General features: G+C 41.0%; 1 protein-coding gene across 3 annotated transcripts in view; it reads left to right on the forward strand.

Moving 5' to 3' along the window:
• The first annotated feature begins 3,653 nt into the window (after positions 1–3,653).
• The window catches only part of USP3 (ubiquitin specific peptidase 3), a 107,930-nt gene continuing 84,961 nt past the window's right edge, over positions 3,654–26,622 (forward strand). The window contains exon 1 of one of the 3 annotated variants that reach the window (XM_032417031.1): positions 3,654–3,974. Coding sequence is in view for 2 of the 3 variants with exons in the window: in XM_032417028.1 (XP_032272919.1) it covers positions 4,371–4,557 (187 nt within the window). In the remaining variant the exon portion in view is untranslated. Of the gene's footprint in view, positions 3,975–4,349; positions 4,558–26,622 lie in introns of those variants that run through there. The other 2 variants (XM_032417030.1, XM_032417028.1) reach the window with 2 other exon arrangements.

Genomic DNA, 26,622 nt, shown 5'->3' on the forward strand with positions numbered 1-26,622 from the left:
AAGTAACCAAGCAAGCAAGTATCAGATTAGTGATTCTTGGAAAATTAAATCAGGTGATAAAAAGAGTCCCTGAGGCACTGTTCCTCCTCCGCGCCCCCCGCCCCCGAATATTCACCGAGCCTTCTCTAGATCTAACTTTGGTTTCCCAAGGAGGCTTTGCTCCCAGAAAAATCTCTAGGGTAAATAATTAACTCAGCTCTCTGGGTGCTTCCAATAAGCCTTGCCTGCGTGGGGATAGTCAAAGCTAAGTCTTCCCCAGGGCCTGGTCAGTTTGTAATCCTTGCTTCGGGCGGGACCCCCGATTCCGCTGCTAGTCTCAAGTGTAAGGCTAGGGGAAGGTCACAGCAATCTTGAGACCTTTCCTGATCGTTGTTCCCATGACAATGTATGACGTCCCCTCTCAGCAACCCCCCTCCTTTATATATATATATAATTTTTTTTTTTTTTTTTTTAGAAGAGAAACATTTGATAGCATGGTCGAAATCGTGTATTCCTCTTCTCTGAAAGGTGCAAAGTTTGAAAACACACCCGCCTCTTCTGGCAGGAGTGCCCCCATCCCCCGCCTGGGCCTCGCGACGGGGGTGGGTGGGAGGGAGCTGGTCGGGGAATCCCCGCAGCCACGGTCCCCAGGGCCCGAGCCGGAGGCTGGCTGGTCACCACTAGGGCTTTAAGTGTATCAGAGCTCCTCAGCGCCAAAGGGATGTGCGCCAAGAACAAAAAAGCAAACGTTGTTGTTGTATGTAGCCGAAGAGATTAGGGACTGAGAAAGCGGATTTCCCAGTGTGCCCCATGGTCTTCCCCGAGTTTGACACATTTACTCACCGCGAAGGCTTTTTGTTTTTTGTTTTTTTTTAATGAAAACTTTCAGAGACACAGGAAAGTTCTGTCTCTAGTTTTAGGGAAATCTAGTGAAAGCCCCAGGAGGGCCTTTCTGATTTTGCCAGCTTCTCTGGACTGTTTGAAAGTCATAGTTCACCCTCTGGGGACTTTAGCAGTCAGTGATGACTAAATTAGGGCCCCTGCTCCGGAGGAGTTTTTAATTCTGGTTGGGAGGAGAAGAGGCTAATGAAAATCTTCTCTTTCTTCTTCTTCTTCTTCTTCTCCTCCTTCTTCTCTCTTTGGTTTCTTTCTTTCTTTTCTTTCTTTCTTTCTTTCTTTCTTTCTTTCTTTCTTTCTTTCTTTCTTTCTCTCTTTCTCTCTCTCTCTCTTTCTTTCTTTCTTTTCTTTTCTTTCTTTCTTTTTTAAAGCAGTTTACACCTTAGGGGCTTTCACATTCCTAATGCCGTTAAAATGATACACTCAGAGCCAAAAGGAAATTTAGAGATTACCTGGGGGTTGAGGGGGAGAAGCAAATACCTGACATATACTCAGCCACTTCCTATGCTCCTGCCCAAGGTAGACATTGCTAATCGACCATTCATTATTGAACACTTATTTATTGGACATCCTACATGTTCCACAGGTTATGTCAGGAATACAGCAGGAAACCATACAGACTTGTTTGCTACCCGTATGGACCTCCAAGGGAGAGAGAGACATTAAACAAATAATTACATGCATGAAGAGTGTTTTTAAAAGGCAGAGTGTGAGGGCAAACAAGGGCATCACATATCTGGAGGTAACCTGCGGGTGGAGTGGGGTCAGGAAAGGCCTCCCTGAGGAAGTGATGTTTAAGCTGAGGTCTAGAGGATAAGGAAACTGAGTCTCTCAGAGAGTGGAAAAAGAAGCATTACATGCTGTTTATGGAAGACGACATGGGTCACACCGCATGTTCCATGGCTAAATGAGAGGGTATGGATACTAAATGGGGGGTAGTTGTCTAGAGAGAACCAGAGGTTGGTCTAGCCAGGCCTTGGAAGAAAAAGCGGAGAGGGCTGGAAGGTCAGATTGAGCAAAGGTCTGATTGATTGTTTATCCACTCCCTTCCTAGGGTATTATGCCCTCACCGGCTATTAAAAAAAAAAAAAAGCTTTATAAATTATTGGCTATCTACTAAGCAGTGGCAATTCTCATGAATTCTCACATCTTCCTTGTGAGATAAGTATTATTTTTCCAGTTTTACAGATTAAAAAAAAGAGAGAGAAAAAAAGCTTGGGAGGACTAGAGACACTTGCTAAAATTGGCCATCAAGCAGGCAACAGAGCTAAGATTTGAGCAGCAGCACTTTCCACAACTCCTCACTGTCCTAAAATCTCCAAACCCGGGCTTGCTCTAAAAGCAATCAAATAAAACTTGGAAAGCGACAGAAGAGCTTTAATTCCAAAATATTACCGGGGGAAAGGGTGGGCAGAGATGCCCCAGGTGACTGAACTTCAAGTCGCGGCGGAGGGTGTGGGGGGGGGGGGGGGGGGAAGCGGGCAGTGAGAAGTGACCCGGCGAGCGTCCCTGGGCTCCTCCAGGACCGCGCGGCGGAGAGGTGCCCTGCTCTAACCACTACGCAGCCCGGCCCGGTTAATCATTTCCTGACCTTCCTTCCCCCTTTCGCCCTGCCCGCAGGATTGCCACATCAGCCTCCCCCCTCCCCCTGCTCGCCTCCTGGCCCTCCAGCTCCTTCGCCGGGTTTTACAAGAAGCCCCAACTTGGAGGCAATATTTGTAATAGCCCCGGACGTCCTCAAGGCCGTTCCCCAGAGAGATCGAAGGCTAGCTCGGGGGTAATGCCGGCCCAAGCGGCCAATTGAGGCTTGCCCTGTCCCCTTTTCCATAAAGAGGTCAAAGAGCCGGGGATCCAGGCCCGCACGGATTAACCAATTACAAACTCAGTTTCCCTCAGGCCAAAAAGAACACGGTAACAGCAGCCTGCGGAGTGGTGCGAGGTTTAAATGAGATACTGTGTGTAAAAATGCCTGGCTAGAAGACGGTAGTGGGTGTTTAACACATGTTATAGATCCCTTCCGTTTTTATCACCTGGTAACTGGGACCTCGCGCTCAGCAAACCCAGGTTACATCTATCTCACTTGAACCTCCACTGGTGAGTGAAGTCTCAAAGTCCAACCACGTGCTCCAGGTAACGCAGATGGGGAGTCACGGTGACAAGATCTGATCCGCCCAGCCACACAGTACCCAGGTGGCTGGCTAAAGGCCACGTGTTCAGGACCTAGAACTGGGTCAGTATCGCACCTGTCGCAGGGAGCGTAACACTAAATCGGGACTACTCTGGGACCGACGCAGCCGGCTGGGCCACCGAGAGCCAGTAACTTAATCTCTCTGAGCTTGTGTTTCCGTGTGTAAAATGGGACCTATAGCGCCTGTCTGCCCGAGTGGTTTTTATTTGCTTCTTCACACTTTCCTGAGTGGCTAGATTTTCTACCACAGTGTCGTCAGACCACCACACCACGCGCAGGATCAGTCTTCTCTGAGAGCACTCGTTCCTCCGCGGTAAACGCAGCAGACCTGCCCGGCGTGCCGGGGCTTGGCGCCCCACCCTTACCCGTGCGGAGGGGTGGGGAGAAGCCGTGGCCGCCCCGTGCGGCAGAGTTGGGAAGTCACTCGCGAACGCAGCCTGAATCTCAGGGCCACCCGCCCGCGCGCTCCGGGACCCCACCCGGCGGGAGTGGGCGGGGGCGGGGCCGGGTCTGGGGGCGGGGCCTGTCTGGGGGCGGGGCAGGGCCGGCCTGGGAAGACGGAAGCCTTCAGCCTAGGAGTGGCGGTAGAACCCGGATCCCGGAATTCCACGTTCTTCGGAGCGGGGCTTCTGGAGACGGCGGGTGGGAAAACCCGGCGCCCGGAAGCCTTTGCTTTCTTTGACGCAAGGGCTCGGGACGCAGCCGCCGTCGGCCGAGCGCCCGGCGAGGAGCGACCCCAGACGGAGCCTTCGGAGCCCCTCCGCCCTCACGTCTCCAGGTCCCCGAGCCTCGGTCTTCCTCGCCGCCCTACTCGTGGCCATGGAGTGCCCGCACCTCAGCTCCAGCGTCTGCATCGCTCCGGACTCAGCCAAGTTCCCCAACGGCTCCCCGTCGTCCTGGTGTTGCAGCGGTGAGTGCGGCCCCGGGGCGGCCCTGCCGCGCACCCGAGGCCCCGGCCTCTCCGGGCCTGCCGTCTAGGGGCCGCGGGCGGCCGGCGCGCGGACCCGGAAAGGGGTGAGGGCGAGCCGGGCCCGGCGGCTGGGGAGGGGTACGCGGTGAGGCGGGCTCGGGCGGGCGCGGCGGGTGGAGCGGCGGCGGCTCCTTTGTTTCCCGCGGCCCGACGGCCCGGCCGGCTGAGGAGAGGCCCGAGAGGGGCGGGAGCCCACGGGGGCCACGAGCGCGTGGGGGCAGCGGCGGGCGGGGAGCCTGGCCGGCAGCTCGCCCCCCCGCCCCGCCCTGCTGGGGGGCTGTGCTCACCCGTGTTGCGGGGTCCGGGGCTGTGGGGGCGGGTGTCCGGCCCCCCACGATGCGGCCGCACGTGTGGCGGGGCCCGGGTTGCGTCCCTCCTCCAGCGCACGAGAAAAGCGCCGCTCTCCCGGCGCAGCTTTGTCTGGGCTGCGGGACGCGCCGGGGCCCTTCGCCGCTTCCTCGGCCCCGCTTCCTTTCGTTTCCCTTCGCTTCCCGGCAGGCTCGGGCAACTCGATCCACGCCAGGTGGGAATCCTCAGCCCCGAGAGGCGCTCGGAATTCGGAACTCGGGCGGCGGAGGTCGGAGTCTTTCATCAGCCAGGGAGGGTGAAGTTTGAAAACAGGCTACGGGCTAAAAAGCTCAGGAGGCTGAGCCAGCCGCTGGTTTGGAGGGGCGGCTCGAGTTGCTGTTCAGATCTTCTGGGTTGTCTGAAATTGGGTTAGGATTCCCAAGTTCATGTGCTGTAAAACAGGTATTAGGTTTATGTAATGCTTTTGCGTTACTTCAGCATCTTAACTCCTTCTGCCGGGCTCTTTGGAAGCCCCAGTGCCCTCTTATTGTCTGCTCCAGCGACTTAGGATCGCACCAGCCACACTGCTTTGATTACTTCCTGGTAGGGCCCTGGTGCCGCCGCTAGAGTCTTTGTTTATTAGCTTTGATATGATCAATGGTAGCTTGGGGTGTAGTGTAAAATTTGAATTGTGCATTTCAAAAATCTTAAGTTCATTTGAAGAAATAAAGGAAAAAAGCAGTGGAACAATTTAGGTGTGTGACATTTTTCATTGTGATTTGGAGCTGGGAAGATAGTTTGGAGAATGCCTTAACACTTTTGACAGGTTATTTCTTAAATGGTGATTATGTCCTTGGAGAAAAACATAGGCAACGCCACAAAGAAAAAAGTACTCTAGGGTAAGGAATAGAAATAACTGCAGTTTCGTGGAGCTCTCAGAGGTTTGATGCTTTGCATGACTTTGTAAAGTCAAATTATCTTTTTCTGCATGAAGCCTTTAAAGATTAACTGGTTAATTGGTTTTACAGTGCAGTATTGGAATTTTTTTAATGAGAGTACAGGAACTTGTACAAATTAGCTCTCACCTAAGAATTTATCTTCCACAGTGAATGTTGAGTATGGAAAAACAAATAAGGTGTATCAAATTGCTTTACAAATTGATTGGGGGTGCATTAGCTGTAATTGTAGCTATTGCTGTGGAGCTAAAACTGTAACTTTTAATTTTTTTCCCCAAGAGATTTGAAAAGAAATGACCAAAGTAAACACTAGGAAAAGCGTATCTCATGAGGAATGATGCTCTTGCTCATCTGTAGTAAACTTCAGGAATACTAAGTGGACAGCACACTTCTGGCTTTTTCTAGGTAAACTCACATCAAATTTAAAGATGGCCTCACTGGGCACAAGCATCTACAAAACGAAAAGAGTTTATGCAAGTGGCGCGTATCCTGTTGTGAGTCAGTCTTGCCTTTGTCAGTCAGGGAGTCCACTTGACTGTGGAAAAGAGTGCAGAAAATTGAGTATCTCTTGAGGAACTTAAGGTAAAATGGAGCATAACTAAGAGACTTGTGCTGATAGCAAGAACAAACCAGTATCTCTAGCTGTAAGGATGGGGTCATTTCTCTCCCAGGAGAAGGATGGCATCTTGATGCATCTTACAACAAAGTTTGTCTCTGACATTGCTTTACTAGGGTGGCTAGTCACGTGCTTGGATTTGTAGAACCGATAAAGCTAGTTTTACAACTTTATGTGTTTTTTTTTTTCTTCTGTCCATATTTTGTGAATTGAGCCCATTTCATCTGGGCCTCCCGTTTTAACCTCTTGGCATCCATTCACTGATAGAATCTCTTATTGTATTGAGCTTGATCTTGTTCTTGCCTGCCTGTTTCAGTGATTAAATGATTAGTAAATTTGTGAATCCTTAACTAATTCATCATCTTGGAGTAATATGTATTCTGGTATTTATTCCCTAACACTCTTGAATTTCTTTTCTTTCTTTCCTTTTTTTTTTTGAGTAGTGGACCAAAAGGGTAGCCAGTGTGTTAAATAATGCTGTGACCGGGTATTGAGTCTGATTACGTTCTTATTAAGGAGGAAAAAAAAAATCCCTGTTTTGGCACTGGGACAATAAAAGTAATGCCCTTGCCTTGTTTTCTTTGGGAGCCTGCAATTACACCACAGTGAAACAGCCTTAAGGCAGCCAAGCAAATTGCAAAAGGCCAACATCCTAGGCTCTCCTAGCTAGCAATACATCCTTGGACAAGTAGTTCTTTTGCTTTTGAGCATCAGTTTCATTATGTCATCTGTAAAAAAGGGTAATACTTCACATTTACTTCACAGGTTGCTGCTAGGATGAGCAAAGTAATTTTTTGTGAAAATGTTGGGAAAATCCTGTACACTATGGAAGTAATAGGTGGTATTACAGGCCAGAACATCTTTATAAATAGGACTCCACATACTTAAATATCTAAAGCCCCTTTAATAGGGCCTAGGACAGACTGGCTTTATGCCGGAATTATGCTTTGCAAGGAGATATATTACTCAACAAGATTAGGGGGTGTAAGAAGTAATTATACTTCACCATTGACTTGAGCTTCTTATCTGTGGAAGGCATTGTGTATTAGGTTATGTAATTGTGTATTGCAGTGGTTCTCAAACTTTTTGTTCTCAGGATCCCTTTATACTTAAAAATTATTGAGAACTCAGCCTTTGTATGGCTTGTATCTATTGATATTTGCTGTACTAGAATTAAAACAAAAATTTTAAATATATTTTATTAAATCATTTACAAATAACAGTAATCCATTACCTGTTAATAGAGATAATGGTTTATGGAAAATAACTGTACTTTTCAAAACAAAAATTTAATGAGGAAAGTGGCATTATTTTACATTTCTGCAGCTCTATTTGTTGTCTAGCTTAATAGGAGACAGTTGCATTTTCATATCTGCTTCTGCATTCGGTCTCTTGAGATATCACCCATCATGTAGCCTCTGGAAAACTCCACTGTGTGCTTGTGAGAGAATGAGGGTAAACAATAAAAGTAACATCTTAATATTATTCATGAAAATGGTTTGACTACACATACTCCCTGACAGGGTTTTGGAAACCACACTTTGAGAATCTACTAGTATACATCTATAGTAACAGTGAAGGACAAGTGCTCTAATCAAAACAGCTTTAAAAAATTAGAGAAATCCTGAAGGCTAGCAACGTGTATGTCTTTGCGGAGACTTACAGAGTTTTTGAAATACATTTGCTGGGAACAGGTCCAGTTCTGTTGGGGTCCAGTCATCCCGTCCTCTCAAAAAAGTTACAGTCTAATCTAGTTGGTGAGAGACAGGAAGCTAACAGGTTAGAAGATAAATCCATGTTGTGGTTTAAGGTAAATGTTGAAAATAGCAATTTCCTAATAAGGTAAAAACATTTATGTCTAATCTTTGCTAAAGGCATTCTCATTTTAAGTGAAAAAGTTTTAAATAAAAACTAGGACATTCTCTCAAGATCTTTGTTATGTGCACATACCAGATGTTATTTTCAGAAGCTGGAGACTTGGGCATTTATTATTTTTGTGGGTAAAAGGACTGAACCAGTGGTAAAATAGAGGGGGAAAAAACATAAATTGTTTAAAACGATGCCCTAAACACCACTGTTTTAATAACTAAAGAAAGCCAAAGAATAAGCATTTGGACCTCAGGGGTTTGGGTGAAAGAGAATAGCCAGTTAAATTGGAGATATTTTAATAGTATAGGCATGAGAACTTTCCCTGATTAATTCTTCAAAGAGCTGAGAATGCCTCTTTAATTTTCCAGTAAACGGTTGCCCTTACATTATTCTACCCAGGTGAAGTAAATATAAATAAAGTAAATGTTCTGCAGTTTGGGGTGGATATTAGAGAGAACCCCGCCTTTTTGGTTTTTTTTTTTTTTTTTTTTTTTTAAAGATTTTATTTATTTATTTGACAGAGAGAGACACAGCGAGAGAAGGAACACAAGCAGGGGGAGTGGGAGAGGGAGAAGCAGGCTTCCCGCGGAGCAGGGAGCCTGATGCGGGGCTCGATCCCAGGACGCTGGGATCATGACCTGAGCCGAAGGCAGACGCTTAACGACTGAGCCACCCAGGCGCCCCCTTTTTGGGTTTTTTTTTGACGATCCATTCAGTAAGCTGGGGTGCTGATTATTGATCCTTGCCAGTGGAAATAAATTTGTAATTCGTAATAAAGCTTGCGATAAAGGTGAGAAATTACCTTGATCCAGTGATGGGTTATTTTGTGTCATATTTCTCTCACAACCCTCCATCTAAAGAAGACTCTTGTATGTCCAGTAGATTACATTTTCTAGATAGGATCAGTCATTTGTTCATCCTTAGGTCAAATGCATTTACTGCTTTTTGGTAGCACTGTTTGAGGTATTTATTAGGTGCTTAGCGTGTAACAAGACACTCAGTAAATACTTGCTTAATGAATGAAGGAACTTTCTTCCATTTAGATCATGGCTGGAATGGTCTTAAACTTCATGTTGAAAATAAACACAAAGTGAACTTCCCCCTAGAATGCTTTCACCAGTCTTTACTCCCAGTATTTTCCTCTGTAAGGTAAACTTTGACTGGATTATGAGCAAGTGGCCTTCTGCAATGTTACCGCAATGGAATTGAGTTCTTTTGACATTCTGTGTTTATAGATGGGCAGGTGGACATTTTTAGTGTATATGTGGATGGGGCAGTTAAAAATCAGTGGACAGGTGATACTTTTTCACATTAATTCTGGAGGTTAACATTTGAATTTTATATACTTCTCTGAAGAACTTAAACTTTGTTGGTAGTATTTGTTTTTTTTGTTTTTTTTTGTTTTGTTTTTAAGTCTGGCAAAGATTTATTAGGAAGTTTATTAAGTACAGTGAATAAAAAGCCATGAACAGAAGAACTGAGATTTCCAATTTCTGGCATTGCGCTTACGACACTAGTTAGAAGCTAATAAACATTAAGGATGTCCCAGCGGGAATCTTACCTGAGTCCCAATCTTATCCAACCGGGATAACTCACAAACACAGAAATGATGCCCATGCTCTCCCCAGACTGCTTACCTAGGTGTTGGTAGTATTTGTAAGCTTAGGTCAAATGTAATTGTTTTTCTAGTTTTTCTGGCAGTGCTACCTCCCGGCCCCCAGAACTTTAAACCAGCCTCAGTAAAGTCTCTAAATAATTGGTAGTAGATGTGAAAGATCTAGAGTCTAGAATGTGCTCCATGTGTTTGTTTGAAGAGGCTGTAGTCTAGGCATTGCTGTTGTGAAGTTTTGACACATTGATCAGATGTTATTTTCTAAATGGTATTCTTAGTAGTATGCAAAGAATATCCTTCATGTCCAAAGCAGAAGAAAGGATGGGGTTGAGGGGAGAATGTGAACTCTTTGTTTCGGTTTCCCGTTATTCATTTATTCTCAAAATAATTCCTTCTCATCATTACTTGCTTTTACAGGATTAGCTTTTATAACATCCTACTTTTTCCTCATTTTAATTTATGCAATTTCCTTCTTTACTGGAATTTAATAGATTCATTTTTGTATTGTTGAAACTAGATTTAGAAATACGTTTTATAGTATTTGTAGCTCAGTAAGCAGAATAGTGAGTAATTTAGTTTGTAGCTCAGCGAGTAATTTAAATTCCTGTTTTAAAATTTAATTGAGTCCCTCTTCCATCAGGGAGTAATTTATATGTACATTTCCCCCTAACTTTGTTTTTTCTTTCTTTTGGAGCTTTTCTCTCTTTCTTGAGCTATTTTATATATTTTTCCTTCTTTGGAAAAAAAAATATTATTTCCCTTTGATTAGTGCAGTTTCCCACCAACCTACCGCTGGGTTTTGTGTTCAACCTAGGCCTCAGAATAGAGTTGGGTAGGTAGTTTATCAGTGCTTGAAGTGGAAAATGTATACAGTTTAATGTATTTTAGTGTTTCATGTTTATTCATAGCTCCTTTAGACATGAGAGCAACTGCATTCTGGGTGTTTTAATAGAGCTTTCCTGGACAGATGGCTTAGAAGGAAGTACTTAGATTCTCAGCAGGGGCTAGTACTTTTTGGAGGGTATATTTGTCATGAAGCTTACTTGATTGACAGTTTAGAATGGTGAGAATAGCATTAATATCAGTAACAGCTTGTTCATCTTACCTAGAATTTTTTTGTGCCAAGACCTTTCAAGATGCTCTGCGATTCATAATAAGTCTGATTTGAGAATGTAGGTAAGGGTAGGTATCTTTTAGATTGAAAGGAAATTTACCTAAAACTTGTTCATTGCCATTGTATCCTGGAATCTTTGGGGGTTTCGAATGATCTTTGGCTTAGAAACTTGTATGTAGAGATCATCTTTTAACTGCTGTGAGTCTGCAGATGTTAGTATCTATAGTAATTCCAGATGTTTTCTCATCTATTAGTTTTACTGAGTAGGAGGAGAATGGAGAACAACATAAAGTAACTTCAAAGAAGTTTGCTAGCGTTTAATCCTGACTAATTTAATTAACTGCTCATCCTTGTAGTTTTTCCTGTTTTATGGATTGTGAAACTGAGACAAAGATTAAGAGAGTTGCTTAAGATGCTTGGGGGTATTAGAGATAGCCCAACGCTTAGATTCAAATACCATTCAAACCATACTTTTAGCTTGCCTTTTAAAAAGCAGGGTCTTTATTTTGTCATCCAGTAACTTAGTGCTTAATAATTTAAAGGATTTAAAGTGTTTGGAAACATGCTTGAAATAATTCCTTTGAAGATTTTTGACATGAAATACGTTTTAAATTCCACATTTTGAAAATAATTTATTTAAAAATTCTGTATTTGATTAGTCATTCCTCTCCCTATTTATTGATTAAAGTGCAGGCAAGTTGGAACAAGATTGGTAATACAGTTGGAAGAAAACTGCTGTTTTTGAATTTACTTCATTATAGTTCAGATCTAATTTTTTTGTTGGCTGAAATTCATATTACTTGAGTTCAGATATAATAAACCAGCTTTCTCAGTGCAGTTAGCTTTTGGTTATTTTTTAAATGTGCTTCTGTTCTTGAAGTTTCCCCTTCTCATTTTTTTATTTTGTTTCTAGGAGAGGACAGTCTTCTTGGAGGTATTTTCTTCTGGGATGGGGGGAGGGAGGGAAATCTTAAGATATGGAATTTTGCTTTTGCTTTTGGTAGCTCAAAGGTTATTTGAATCTTTGCTTTTAGGCTAGTGTACTTTGTTGATTCCATTTAGTTATATTCTAAGATTTTCCAATTGTATTTCTTATAAAAGTTAATTATAGTCTTTAGACTACAAAGCTTAAAACAGATTTCCCTCTCTTAAGTACCGACAAGTATGTATGTGTGCTGGTTACAGATGTATAAAATGCAGATGAGCTTAGAAAGGCAATTTCAGATTTTGAAAACTATTGTTGAAATTAAACTTGGACATTAAAAAATGTTTGTAGTTGTCTTAATGTTTGTGTGAGCTAAGTGCTTCATGATTAATAAATGCTAGGTGAGAATTGAGTATTTATTTTTAAAGATTTATTTATTTATTTTGAGAGAGCGCGCATGCACTCAAGCAAGCTTGGAGTGGGAGGGACAGAGGGAGAGAGAGTCTTAAACAGACTTTGTGTTGCGCTGAGCGGGGACCCCCACTCAGGGTTCCATCTCACGACCCTGAGATCAGGACCTGAGTGGAAACCAAGAGTGGGCGCTCAAGTGACTGAGCCACCTAGGCGCTCTGAGAGTTTATTTTTATGATGAACAGCTCATGTGTTTGAAAAGATATAACCAACTGGATTTTATCTGAAGACTTTGTATTCTGCTTTAGGATTAAATAGCTTTCAGTGGGCTATTTTCCATTTTGAGTAGACATTCAGTCCTGATATTTTTTGTTGTTCTTGTAGTTAGGTTTAAGACAGCCCTGTAGAAATCTGCTTGCCCGTTTATCCTTGACCCACCCTGAAAACTCTTAATTTTATAGACTGTTCTTGTACTATCTCATCACCAGGAAGAGCAGGCTGGTGATTAACTGTCATATTCCTGCAGGTTTAATTTAACTGATTGTAAGATACTACACTTATCGTTTTAGCCTCTTTAAATCTTTGTCCTTACTGACCATGCTCAGATTTTCTTTTTTAAATAATAGATTATTGTCCATTCCTTTGTTTTGAACGTTTGTTGTACAATATTGGGATGGTAATATTTTGACAAAAGTTTTTGAAGATCATACTGCTGTTTCAAGGAAACAATTTTTGCTATAGAATGTTTTCCTGGGAAAATTGATAGATAACATGTTAGAGAAATGCTCTCATATAACATATTTTTTTAAAAGAACTATTTAAAACTTAGAGTCTCTGGGACTAGTACTTAGGTTATTGATTGAGGATTTTTAATTTTAGTGCCACACAGTAAAATGTCCTTTGATTTAATCAAGATTTACTCTAGCTTCCACCTGAATTATTTTGAATGTTAATTGTGAGATGCATTAACATTGGAGAAATTGCTCTGTACCAACTAAGGACTCAAGCTTCACCTTATGTGTGTGCAGTAGCTGCCACAGCTCGACATTCATGACATGAGAATTTAATTCTGAGAGCTTGATGTACTATATCAGTTTCATTTCAGTTATTTTAAGTGCTTTGTTTGTGTGTAGTCTTTTTGGAGCCTCATTTTAAAACATTTTTAGACTTTTGTGGGGTTTTTTCTTTGAACAATTAATAGATATTTTAGGGAAAATGTGGGTCAGATTTTAAATATTTGTGTCTACTGGTTGTAAAAAAAACATATTCCAGCTCTTGGTTTTTGTTAAATAATTAGAACAGCTATTGGAGTTTACAGGTTCCTCTTTTCTGTAATATTTGGTATCTAGCCTGTTAAGCAGAGATAAGTATGTGCCCAATTTATATTTTTCCTTTCCATTTCTTCATAAATAGTCACATTGACTTGAGGTGAATAAAATTTCCCAGCACACCAGTAAATACAAGTGTGGTATTCTCCATCCCCACTGCTTTGTGCTTTACTGCTTTCCTTTATTATATAACCAGAAAAAACTAGGAGGAGAGTTATACAATGCAGATATTAAACCTACTGTTCCCTGACTAAAGTCTTTGATAATGAGAGGTTCCTAAACCTCTTAATTATTTTATTTATTTATGGGAGGGAATGCTTCATTCATATATATATGAATCTTATATTGCATATACTTGTATTGTTTTGAAATAATAGTTGTGTGGTATTTACATTTATGACTTGATTCGTTTCTTCTGAAGATCCCGCTGTTTAACCATGGATTTGTTTACTCAGGCTGTTGGCAAAAGCACAGAATAGCATCAGATCTTGCTATATTAAATAAATGGAAATAGTGGATGTTAGAATTATTCTTAAGTGATTCATGGCTTTTGTTTTCATTCTGCATAATCTGCTTCATAGGGGAAGTTATTTTTGAAGCAGTATAAACTCTTGATAATTTTCTGTAGTTATTTGTATCTGGTCTTCCGGAGGCAAAAGTGACCCATTTTGACTCTGATTTGGTAATCTACTTTGGCTTTAGTAGTTTTAAGCCTCCTCCTCACTACCCTTTCCCCTCCTCCTAGTTAGGGGCACAGTTCCAGTATTTAGCTGAAGGCTGGTAGAGTAGATATAGCATAATAGCTTCATTAGGTTTTTCACCAAAGTAGGTCTGAAGAAGTCAGATTTATGATAGAATGAATAACAGTAGGGGCGCCTGGTGGCTCAGTTGGTTAAGCGACTGCCTTCCGCTCGGGCTCCCTGCTCAGCGGGGAGCATGCTTCTCCCTCTGACTCTACCCCCTCTTGTGCTCTCTCTCTCAAATAAATGAATAAAATCTTAAAAAAAAAAGAATGAATAATAAATTTATTTAGTGCCTTACTGTTTTGGGGATTATGTAGTTTCACATACATTGTTTCCATATGTTGTTTTCATTTCATGTTGAAAAGTGATTTCAGAAATTTCAAAATAGGATAAAATGCTTGAGCCAGTGAGGGGATCAGCCTTAAGGATCAGAATTTGCCTCTATGTGGGAAGTCAGCAGGACCAGATGCCCTCTCTTTTCTAGCTCTGTAGGTAACTGGATCTGTTGATATATAGATGACACATTTTGGCCAGTTTTGAAATTACATTCTGTAGTAAAGGACACATACCATTAGCTCTGCAAATTCCGCTTGTAGTATACAGGGAATTCAGTTTGTGCCTAGCATACCTCAAATGATAAACTGCTATTGTAAATTTTATGCCAAGTGAGAGATTTAAAAAAATTTTTTTAAAATTTTATTTGTCAGAGAGAGAGAGCACAAGCGGTGGGGGATGGTGGAGGCAGAGGGAGTAGCAGGCTTCCCACTAAGCAAGGAGACGGATGTGGGACTCAGTCCCAGGGCCCTGGGATCATGACCTGAGCTGAAGGCAGATGCTTAACCGACTGAGCCACCCAGGCGTCCCTAAAAAAATTTTGATTCCAGTATAGTTAACATACAGTTTTATACTAGTTTCAGACACACAATACAGTGATTCAGCACATATATTTTTTTTAAAGATGAAAAAAATGGCATGGGCAATTACATGAATTGATAGGATTTTATCATTTTACCTTTTAAAGATTAATTCATGGGGTGCCTGGGTGGCTCAGTGGGTTAAGTGTCTGCCTTCGGCTCAAGTCATAATTCCAGGGTCCTGGGACCCAGCCCTGCATCGGGCTCCCTGCTCAGCTGGGAGCCTGCTTCTCCCTCTTCCTACCCCTCCCACTCGTGCTCTCTCTCTCAAATAAATAAATAAAAATCTTAAAAAAACATAAAGATTAATTCATGTTTTCAAAAAGTAATACATAGACACAGTTAAGAGATAGTATCAAAAGGTTTATTTATTTTTTTAAGATTTTATTTATTTATTTATTTATTTGATAGAGAGAGAGAGAGCACAGGCAGGGGGAAAGGCAGAGGGAGAAGCAGACTCCCCACTGAGCCGGGAGCCCGATTCGAAGCTCGATCCCAGGACTCTGGGATCATGGCCTGAGTTGAAGGCAGACGCTTAACTGCCTGAGCCCACCAGGCGCCCCAGTATCAAAAGGTTTAAAACACAGCAGCGATTTCCTCCCCTCCACCCTCAGTCTTACTGTCCATAGACAACCATGCTGAGGTCTATTTAGTTTTCTCTCTCATGCAGGTAAATACCTGTATACTTTATTTTTTAAGATTTTATTTTATTTATTTGAGAGAGAGCAAGAGGGAGCAAGAGAGGGAGCATAAGTGGGAGGGTAGGGGCAGAGGGAGAGGGAGAAGCAGATTCCCTGCTGAGCAGGGATCCCAATTCGGCGCTCCGTCCCAGGACCCTGAGATCATGACCTGAGCCAAAGGCAGATGCTTAACTGACTGAGCCACCCAGGCGCCCCAGTACCTGTGTACTTCTAAGTAATATACTGTTATTTCTTAATTTATCGCTTTTAGGCTTTATCTCTTGACATCTTGCTGTGGTAAATGAGGACATTAATGTGTTTGTACCATCCTACCTTCTGTCCCTTTTTCCATTTCTCAGTATAATTAGATTACAAGTTTTGGTTAACATGGAGATTACTTTTTCTTGAATTTTATTTTTCCTTGAGTTAATAATTGCCTTTTTATTTTTTTAATTTTTTTTAAGATTTTATTTTTGAGCAATCTCTATACCCAGCATGGGGCTCAAACTCACAGCCTGGAGATCCAGAGTCACGTGCTTTACTGACTGAGCCACTCAGGTGCCCCAATAATTGGCTTTTTAAAAAAGTTTACCTTCTACATATTTGCTCCCAGATATACTTATAAATCTGTCATATGTCTATGAATATTATTTTTCAAATACTTAAGCAAGTAATCTCTTAGTACTATTTTTTCCCCCTGAAGACCTCCTTTCCAGAGTCTTCTTCCTCCCATTTGAACTAATTGTTCTCTAGGCCTGTTGGACAGTTTTTATCCTATGATTCCCTTGCTGTTCTCTTGTATTAGATCTCCCATTTCCTGGATCCCATGTCTTTCTCTTTCTTGGTTTATTAGCCTGTTTTGCTGGAGTACATCATCCAGCTCCCTTTTCATAGGAGGCAGATTTTTGACCCCATGCAAGTCTGACAATTTTATTCTAATTTTATACTTGATTGTTTTGACCTACTATAGAGTATTAGAAAAGATTTTTCTCTTAGAAATATGAAAGTGTTGTTCCTTTGTTTTTAGGCTTCCAAGTGTTGCTATTGAGAAACCTGATACCTTTCTGATTACTATGCCATCATATCCTTTTATTGTTTTTCTTGGAAGCTTTTAGGATATTTTTCTTATCCTTAGTGTTCTGAAATTTCAGAGTGATGTGTGTTGGCTTGGGTAGTTTTCTTCTATTGTGACGGGTATTCAAGGGGCCTTTCAGTCTCTATGTTTGATAGCACACTTATCTTCCCGTACTTACATCTCTTTTTTTTTTTTTAAATATTTTATTTATTTATTTGAGAGAGAGAGAACAAGAGAGAGAGAGAGCCCATGAGAGGGGGGAGGGTCAGAGGGAGAAGCAGACTCCCTGCTGAGCAGGGAGCCCGATGTGGGACTCCATCCTGGGACTCCAGGATCATGACCTGAGCTGAAGGCAGTCGTTTAACCAACTGAGCCACCCAGGTGCCCCTCGTACTTACATCTCTTAATTTGTTCTTTTTTCTTTTTGGAACTCGTATTAATTGAATGTTGGGTGTCCTGGATAGAAACTGCAATTTTTTAATCTTTTTATTTCTTTGCCCTTTGGTTCTGGTTCCTGAGATATTTCCTTGATTTTTTTCTCCCCCCGCCTTCCATTGAATTTTGATATTTAATCATACTTTTAATTTTCAGGAGCTTTTTCTCATTTTTCTGATCATTGCTTCTTCATACATCCTGTTGCTATTGTTTTGCAGTATCTTTTCCTATTACTCTGGGGTTTTAGAATTTGTTTGTTTCAAAGGTTTTCTGTGCTCCCTGCATTGTTTCTGTTTCCTCTGGATTCCTCTTTTTTCTTTTCTTTTTTTCTTTTCTTTCTTTTCCTTCCTTCCTTCCTTCCTTCCTTCCTTCCTTCTTTCCTTCTTTCCTTCTTTCCTTCTTTCTTTCCTTTTTTAATGTAATCTCTACACCCAGTGTGGGGCTTGAACTCAATGACCCCAGGATCAAGAGTCGCATGTTCTACCAACTGAGCCAGCCAGGTGCCCCTTCCTCTTTTTCTTTTTAAAATGATTCTCTCCGGGTGCCTGGGTGGCTTAGTCGGTTAAGTGTCTGCCTTTGGCTCAGGTCATGATCCTGGAGTTCTGGGATCGAGTCCCATGTTGTCGGGCTCCCTGCTCAGCGGGGAGCCTGCTTCTCCCTCTGCCCCTCACCCCGCTCATGCTCTCTCTCTCTCGCTCTCTCAAATAAATAAAATCTTAAAATAAAATGATTCTCTCAGACTAGAGGTTTTTTCAAGGATTTGTTTTATCTGTATCTGTCTTCATATAAGAGTGAGGCACTAAAAAGCTCTGTCAGTGGGCTTCACTGTGAAATGGGGGAACAAGCCATCTTCATTGGAGGTAACACTGAAGATGTCTGTATGAGAACTTTTTTTTTAGCTCTGTTCAGTTTTTCAGTCTTCCCTCTAGGGGCTGTACACCTGGCCACTGATGTTCTGACATCAGGGTATAGGAAGTTCCATGATTCAGTTGTTCCTTACGGCCCTTGGATCCATTGTTTTCAGTCCTGTCCTTCCACTTGCTGTCTGCTGTGCCCAGTGTCCCTGAGCCCAGGGCCACCTCCCACCTGCATTCTTCTCTGCTGGCAGTTAGGTTGTAGCTTCCTTTGCACTACCAAGATTATTACTGCTCCTCTAACTTCTTCCTGACTTCCAAAAACATGTTGAAGTCTGTTGTGTGCTTTGATTGCCTCACATGTTCTCTTTATCCTTGTGTGTATCTGTTTAATTCCTTTATTGTAATTTTCATGGATGTTAGGAGGGAGAGGAGATAAGAGAGAAGTTGGTTTGCCATATTTTATTTAATGTCTTTTTTTTTTTTTTTTAAGAGAGAGCAGGGGGGGGGGGGGGGGGTGGGGGGGGGGGGGGCAGAGGGAGAGGGAGAGAGAGAATCCCAAGCAGGCTCCACGCCCAGCCCACAGCCTGACCCAGGGCTTGATCCCACTAATCTGAGATCACTACACCGACTGAGCCACACAGGCACCCCTTAGTATCTATTTTTAAATGAAATATTTTAAATCAGTTTTAGGGCAAGATGCTTTGTCCTATCAAAAATGGATCTTATTAGTTACATTCAAATAGTTAAATCATTAAAACTGAAATTTTGCATTACTCTAATTTGAGTAAAAGATCAAACTCAGATTTACCTTCTCTATGGACAGAGCAAAATATTGTTGCTATTATCAGAGTCAGCAGAAAGAGTAGGTAAACCAGAGGGTGTGACTCTGTTTAGGAAGCCAAATCACAAGCCAGACTTTGGATATGTAAAAGAAATGCAGTTGTAAGGTCATTTGGACTCCTATAGTTGTTAATATGTTGGATTTTTTTTACTGGATTAGTTCATTATGCATCAATTTAATGGAGTTAATGCTGGGTTCATAAAACTGTTTGGCTCTATGCATGGATAATTTAACATTTTCCCTTGTGTTTTGGTAAAAAAAATTGTTCTCAGTTGGCAATAAATAAAATTTTTTTAATCTCAAAAATTTATTTTTATTTTTATTTTTTTTAAAAGATTTTATTTATTTATTTGAGAGAGAGAGAATGAGAGAGAGGGGGGAGGGTCAGAAGGAGAAACAGACTCCCTGCCCAGCAGGGAGCCTGATGCGGGACTCGATCCAGGGACTCTAGGATCATGACCTGAGCCGAAGGCAGTTGCTTAACCAACTGAGCCACCCAGGCGCCCCTCAAAAAATTTTTATTTTGATATAATTCCATACTTAAAGAAACATTGCTAAGAATAGTACAAAGAACTTCCATCTACTCTTCCCCCCACACAAGTTTTTGTTTAAATTCCAGTTAGTTAACAGTCAGTGTAGTATTAGTTTGAGGTGTAGAATTTAGTAATTCAGCACTTTCATACAACAACTGGTGCTCATCACAAGTGCACTCCTTAATCCCCATCACTTATTTAACCCATCCCCCCACCAACCTCCCCTCTGGTCACCATCAGTTTGTTCTCTATAGTTAAGAGTCTTTACCTAGATTCACCAATTGTTAACATTTTGCCCCACTTGCGTTATCATTTATGCACCCTCAGTTTATATATTTTCTTCCCGAGTAATTTGCAGATAAAATACTCCTTTGTCCATAAATACTTGTTTGTTTTTTTTCCAAGAACAAGGAGTTTCTTTTCAATAAATGTAGGATATTGATCAAAATCAGACATTTAATACTGATAGAGTAGTATTATCTAATGCACATTCCATATTCACATTTCTCCATTTGTCTCAATAATGTCCTTTATGTATGTCCTTTACAGCAGTTTCCCCTTTGTGTTACACCTACCTCCCTCCCCCAGATCTAATCCAGGATCAGGCATTTCATTTTGTTGTCATAATGGTTTAGTCTTCTTTAATCTGGAACAGTTCCTTGGCTTTTATCTTTTAGATCGTGGTATTTTTAAATTTATTTTTTAAATTTTTTTAGAATTTATTTGAGAGAACAGGCACACACATGAACTGGGGGAGGGGCAGAGGGAGAGGGAGGGAAGCAGACTCCCCACTGAGCCCTTCCGTGGGCTCCATCCCAGGACCCTGAGATCATGACCTGAGCTGAAATCAAGAGTCCCACCCTCAATGGACTGAGCCACCCAGATACCCCCGAGATTGTGGTATTTTTTAAAGAATACGGTTCAGTTATTTTATAAAATGTACTTCATTCTGAGTTTTTCTGATGTTTCCTTGTGATTTGATTCGGGTCATGCCTTTTTTTTTTTTTTTTTTTTTTCGGGTCATGCATTTTTTTGGTAGGAATACTACAAAAATAATGTTGTGTCTTCTCAGGGTATCATATCAAGAGGTATACGATGTTGGTTTGTCTCATTTTTAGTGATGTTAACTTTGATTATTAAGGTAATATTTGCAAGGTTATTCCACTGTAAAGTTACTATTTTTCCCTTTGCTATTAATAAGTATCTTGTAGGAGGTACTTTGAGATTTTATGTATATATCCTGTTCCTCACCAGGCTTTCACCTAATAACTTAGCATCCATTGATGATTCTTGACTGAATCACTTATTACTAGGATGGTTGCAAGATGTTGAATTTTTTTTTAAGATGTTGAATTTTTAACTTGTATTTTTTCTGTAAGGAAGAGCTTTCCTTCCCCTCCCACTTATTTATTTATTCATTTATTGTATCAGTACGGACTCATAGATTTTTATTTTATTCTGTGATATTGTTATTATTTGAGGCCCAAATTATCATAGATTTGGCTAGTGGGAGCAGCCTAGGCTGTAATTTTGACATGTCCCTATTGTTCTTTGAGCTCTTTCTTTCAGACACAAGATACTCCAGGCTCATCTTGTACTCAGCCTACCCCAGCCTTGGAATCAGCCATTTTTCCAAGTGTCCCTTATTCCGTTTAGTGGGGAATAATGTTTGTAAATTAAGATCTCTCAGCAGATAAGAGCTAAGAAATATAAATAAATACACGTCTATATCTATTTGTGTGTGTGTGTGTGTGTGTGTGAGTTCATATTAAACTTGTAATTCCAGTTCAGCACCACAGGTCTGGTTTTGCCCCTTTTCATATTTGTAATGCTCTTCTCCAACATTGAAAATCTGGTTCCCATTGTCCTCAGCATATGTACTTGCTTGCTCTGTGCCATAATCAGAGAAAGTAATTCCAGAACTGCTAACCCATACCATTGTAAAGGAAACCCCTTTTGACTAGAGTTCAATACTTGTTTATGGTTCTTTTTATCTATGTGCTGACATTTGTAAAGTATTATGTTCAAAAGTCATTTGGGTTACTTTCCCTCCATCTTTAATACACTTATATTATTTATTTGACATATAGTTGGGTTCATTTGTGTTTGATTTCGATTTTGGATTTTTTTCACCTCTTCCTTGCTGGTTTTTATTTTCCTTTTTGAGTGTATAAAACATTAGCATAGTTCCAAAAGCTAAAACTATACTGAGAAGTGTTACTATCCAATCCTTTCACTCATTGCCACCCACTCTTGAAGACAATTATTCGGATTTATTCTTCCTGTGTTTCTTTTTTGTAAAAAAAAATGAAACAAAACAGATACATGAGTATCTTCTTTTCTTTTCTTTTAAAGATTTTTTTTATTTGACAGAGAGAGACACAGCGAGAGAGGGGGACACAAGCAGGGGCAGAGGGAGAGGGAGAATCGGACTCCCCGCTAAGCAAGGAGCCCGATGTGGGACTCGATCCCAGGACCCTGGGATCATGACCTGAGCCGAAGGCAGATGCTTAATGACTGAGCCACCCAGGCGCCCACATGAGTATTTTCTTATCTTTCTCTCACAAAAGGTAGCAAACTAACTATACACTTTTGGACTTTGCTTCTTTCATTTATCAGTATATCCTGTATGTCACTCTATGTTTGTAGAAATTTTCCTTATTATTATTTTTTTTAACAGCTTCATAGTACTCCATTTGTGGATGTGTCACAGTGAATTTAACCATTCTCCTATGTTTTTGCTTCTATATTTAGGTTGTTTTCAGTATTTTACAGTTACAAATAATGCTGCAACTAATAGTCTTGTACAAATGTATTTTTGTATTAAGAGTATCTACAGGGAAGATTGAAAGTTTTAACTTTTTAGTTGTGTGAGCAGTAATGTGTAAGTGATTTTGTAGTAATACTTCAACCTATTTGCCTGCCTGTTTCTGTCTTCCTATCTGCTGTGGTCTTACAAATGTACTTAAGGCAGTTGAAGGGAAATAGTTTATTGTATTTATTTTTCTGCCTGGGAAACCTTGAAATCAGAGAGCTGAAGTGGCCTTGAAAGCATTTTTAGTCAGTACATAGTAGCTAATCAGATATGGTCTGGGTCCATTTTCATTTTAAGCAGTTGATTGCTCCTTATACATACTAATCAATGCTATTTTACCATCTGAGTACTCAGACTGAACTGTTTTCTGGGACTTCTCTCTTACTTTTAATTTAATTCATGTTAGGTTCCTTCATGTTGTGCTGCTGACTGGCTGCTCCCTGGGGTCACAGAATTACAGTAGGTTAAGAGAGTTATACATAGGGTAGAAATGGGGATATGGGCATCTGTTTTCTCTGATAGGTATTAGAGCATTAGTCAATACTATAAACTTGAAATCTTCAGAGGAATGGTGTCTTGGATTCCCAGATAATGCTGCTGGCTCTCTCAGGTGGTTGAGAACTTCCAGTCTGTTGTTCCAATAAGCGGGCATTGCAGCAGAAGGGAGACCTCCTCCTACATTGGTAGATAACCATGTAAAAGATTGGTTAGCACAGCTTCCCATCAGAGGGACCATGAATGAATTATACATGTGTTGAGATAATGATTCCCCCAGCCTAAGGATGGCTGTAGCCTCCAAGGGGATCCCACTTATATGGTCCTGAGAAGCCTTTTGAATTTATTTGCATGTGCCATACAGATGTTACCATTTTCCGTGCATGTCCTGACATGGAAAAGGTTGGAAAAGTAAGCTAGAGCACAGTCTGAAAATTAGCCTCCAAGGGCCAAGGACATTGCTTCTTAAAGAGCATCTGGTAGTAAGGTGGATGAGGAAGAATTGAATTTCGACCTACAGGTTCATCAAAATAAGCTGATCACCATATATTTAATCTGGTGTGATTTGGAATCATTCCTGTTTTCTTCTTTGCTAAAACAAGAATTAGAAATTTAAAAATATTTTCGTTTATCCAAAGAAAATGAAAACTCTAATTCAAAAAAGATATATACATCCCTATGTTTCTTGCAGTGTTATTTATAATAGCCAAGATAAGGAAGGAACTCAAGTGTTGACTGATAGATGAATGGATAAAGAAGATGTGGGAGAGGGGTGCCTGGGTGGCTCAGTCAGTTAAGCATCTGCCTTCGGGTCAGGTCATGATCTCAGGGTCCTGGGATTGAGCCCAGCATCAGGCTTCCTGCTCAGCAGGGAGTCTGCTGCTCTCTCTTTCTCCCCTGCCCCGCCCCTCCCCAGTGCTTGTTCTTTCTCTTTTCTCTCTCTCAAATAAATAAATAAAATCTTAAAAAATAAGATGTGGGGGGGCGCCTGGGTGGCTCAGTCATTAAGCATCTGCCTTCAGCTCAGGTCATGATCCCAGGGTCCTGGGATCGAGCCCGGCATCAGGCTCCCTGCTCGGCAGGAAGCCTGCTTCTCCCTCTCCCTCTCCCCCTGCTTGTGTTCCCTGTCTCGCTGTGTCTCTCTCTGTCAAATAAATAAAATCTTAAAAAAAAAAAAAGATGTGGGAGATATATATATATATATATATATAATGGAATATTACTCAGCCATAAAAAAGAATGAGATCTTGGCAGTTGCAACAACATGATGGACCTAGAGGGTATAATGCTAAGGGAAATAAGTCAGAGAAAGACAAATACCATATGATTTCACTCATATGGAATCTAAAAAACAAAGCAGAAACAGACCTATAAACAGAGAACAGACTGGTGGTTGCCAGAGGGGAGGGGTGGAGAGACAGGCAAAATGGGTGAAAAGGAGTGGGAGGTACAGGTTCTAGTTATGGAATGTTTAAGTCATGGGAATGAAAGGTACAGCATAGGGAACACACAGTGGTATTGTAATAGTGTTGTATGATGACAGATGGTAGCTACACTTGTGAGTATAGCATAAGGTATAGAGTTGTCAAATCACGGTTGTATACCTTAAAACTAATGTAATATTGTGTGTCAACTATAATTCAATAAAAATCAATAAATTAAAAAATATTTTTAAATGACTTGGCCTAGCACTTTGTATTGGGTATGTACCCAAGGTATATTTTGCTTGATGAGATTGGTGAACCAGGATTTAATCTCTGTTCTGAATACCTCTGAGTTCAGTATATTTCAGTATGATTTTGACACTTAAGTTGCCTCTGTACTTAAGTATTTTATCTGAGTAGTATCTTATTAAGTTGTGTAAACCTCTTTGCACATCTCTCAGAAGGAACATCTGAAATGCTTTCTAAATATATTTATTTTACATTAGATGTATAAAGTTTAATGATTCTGACATTAAGGTGATTGTAGTAGTTAAATCGATTTTGAAATAAGCTTATTAAAATTCAGGGCGCCTGGGTGGCTCAGTTGTTAAGCATCTGCCTTTGGCTTGGGTCATGATCCCAGGGTCCTGGGATCGAGCCCCACATCGGGCTCTCTGCCCAGCGGGAAGCCTGCTTCTTCCTCTCCCACTCCCCCTGCTTGTGTTCCCTCTATCCTGTCTCTCTCTCTCTGTCATAAATAAATAAATAAATAAATAAATAAAATTGAGTATTTTATCTGATTCATTTGATGTTTTGAATGTAATTTAATTTTAGGTCAGATATAGGAAGAGTTTCTGAGAGATTTTTGCTGTTTTTTTTCAATGTGACTTATGTATATGAGATCTTTTATGAAAAGGAATTGTCAGGGGCAGTTCCTTTTAGTGAGTGTAAACTCAGAAAAAATTCTAAGAATTAGTAGTCATGGTATATGTGGACATACGTTAACTGTTACATATAATCGCAGCCACCAGAATTAACTGCTGCCAGCCATTTTATTCTTTTTAATATATTTTTAATGAAAAGGAACTGACAGTCATTGGTACTTTCTGTTTGTTAGGCCCTTTGCTGTGCACGTTACATCTTTTATCTCATGAAGTCTTTACCACAGCCATGTGAGGTAGAGGTGGTATTTGTCCTGTATTAGAGATGAGGAAGCTGGCTTTGGAACCAGCTCCTTTAGGTCATAGAATAAAAGAACTGGTAAAGCTAGAAGGCAAATGTAAAACTGTTGGTCCAGAAGCCTGCCATGCTTGCTTCATTATATCACATGACCTCTAACATGTTTATTTTGAGTCTGTAGAGTAATAGTTACATTCGTTTGAGGGTAACCTAGTCATTTGGTACATTTTTATATTAAAGAAAGAAGATTTCTTTTGGCAAGAGTCAAGGGCACGTGATTAAGGCCTTTGCTTAGTTCAACCGAGATGATGTGGAATAGAGTTCTGGTCATTGTGCCCTTCCCTCTCCTCCTCTTTCTGGGCTGGCTATGCAACAATTTTGTGAGAACTTTAAGAGAAAAGTGTGAGCACTTCCTCAGAAATCTTGGGATTCTGGTTAGCACGTGGGCTTTTGATTCCACCTACAAAGGCCTGGGATCAGACATTGCTGAGTGAGATAGGGATCAGGTCAGGCTGGCTCACGAATATGTCAGAACTCAGAGCAAAGACAGTATTGGAAACAGAAATGCAGTAGGATGTTCTCAATTCATAACTATTCAGTTTTTCAAATCAAACCTTCAGTAAAATCTGAGGTTTGTCAGAATGCTTATTAAAGAACATAATCCAGAGAGGCCAAAGAAATGAAGGATAGGCTTTGTAGCTTTAAAGAAGAGAAAAGGAATTCTTGCAGGTGCCAATGACACTTTCTTAAGGATCTTTATTCAGAATTTGGGGTTGCTATGGGAATAGTGTTTTTGAGATTTTGAAGGTTGTTTTTATAATATAGGGCAACATCAGGAGTGCTCAAGAAAGAATTAGGTTGCCTTATGGTTGTAACAGTACATCTGAATTTGAGTTATTAAAAGATTGGGAGGATATAGAAAGAGCCAGTCCCAAAGATGATGGCTGCTTAGTTGATGATAGACCACCATGTCTTTACTCTCTTACTACCTCTGTTGCAGAGGGGATCGTCTAGTCCTTGTATAGTTTTGATTCTTAAGGGTAGAACCTCTGGGAGGTTCCCATCCTCACTTCTGTTAAACAACAGTGTCAGTCATTTCAATGAGTTTGGCAGGTGTGAATGAAGGATGCTTTATCACTGATACTCCTCTTTGTATAAGTGGTCTTCTGATTATCTACTGCTGCATAATAAACTATCCTACATCTTAGTAGCTTAAAACAACCATTTTATTTTGCTTATGATTTTGTGCATCAGAATTCAGGAGAAACTTGGCTGGTGTTGCATCTGCTGGAGTACCTGGGGCTGGAACATCTTCCAAGATGCCTTCTTAAGTCACATCTCTGCTGCTTCTGTGCTCCACAGTCTCTTTCCCTTTCCCAACCCCCCACGCCATGGTGTCATATTCTCCAAGGTCTCCCCATGTGGTTTGGGTTTCTCACAGTATGTTGGGTGATCAGACTGCTTATGCTTAGATGGTG

This window comes from Phoca vitulina, unplaced genomic scaffold (genome assembly GCF_004348235.1).
Source record: "Phoca vitulina isolate PV1807 unplaced genomic scaffold, GSC_HSeal_1.0 scaffold20, whole genome shotgun sequence".
Taxonomy (NCBI): domain Eukaryota; kingdom Metazoa; phylum Chordata; class Mammalia; order Carnivora; family Phocidae; genus Phoca; species Phoca vitulina.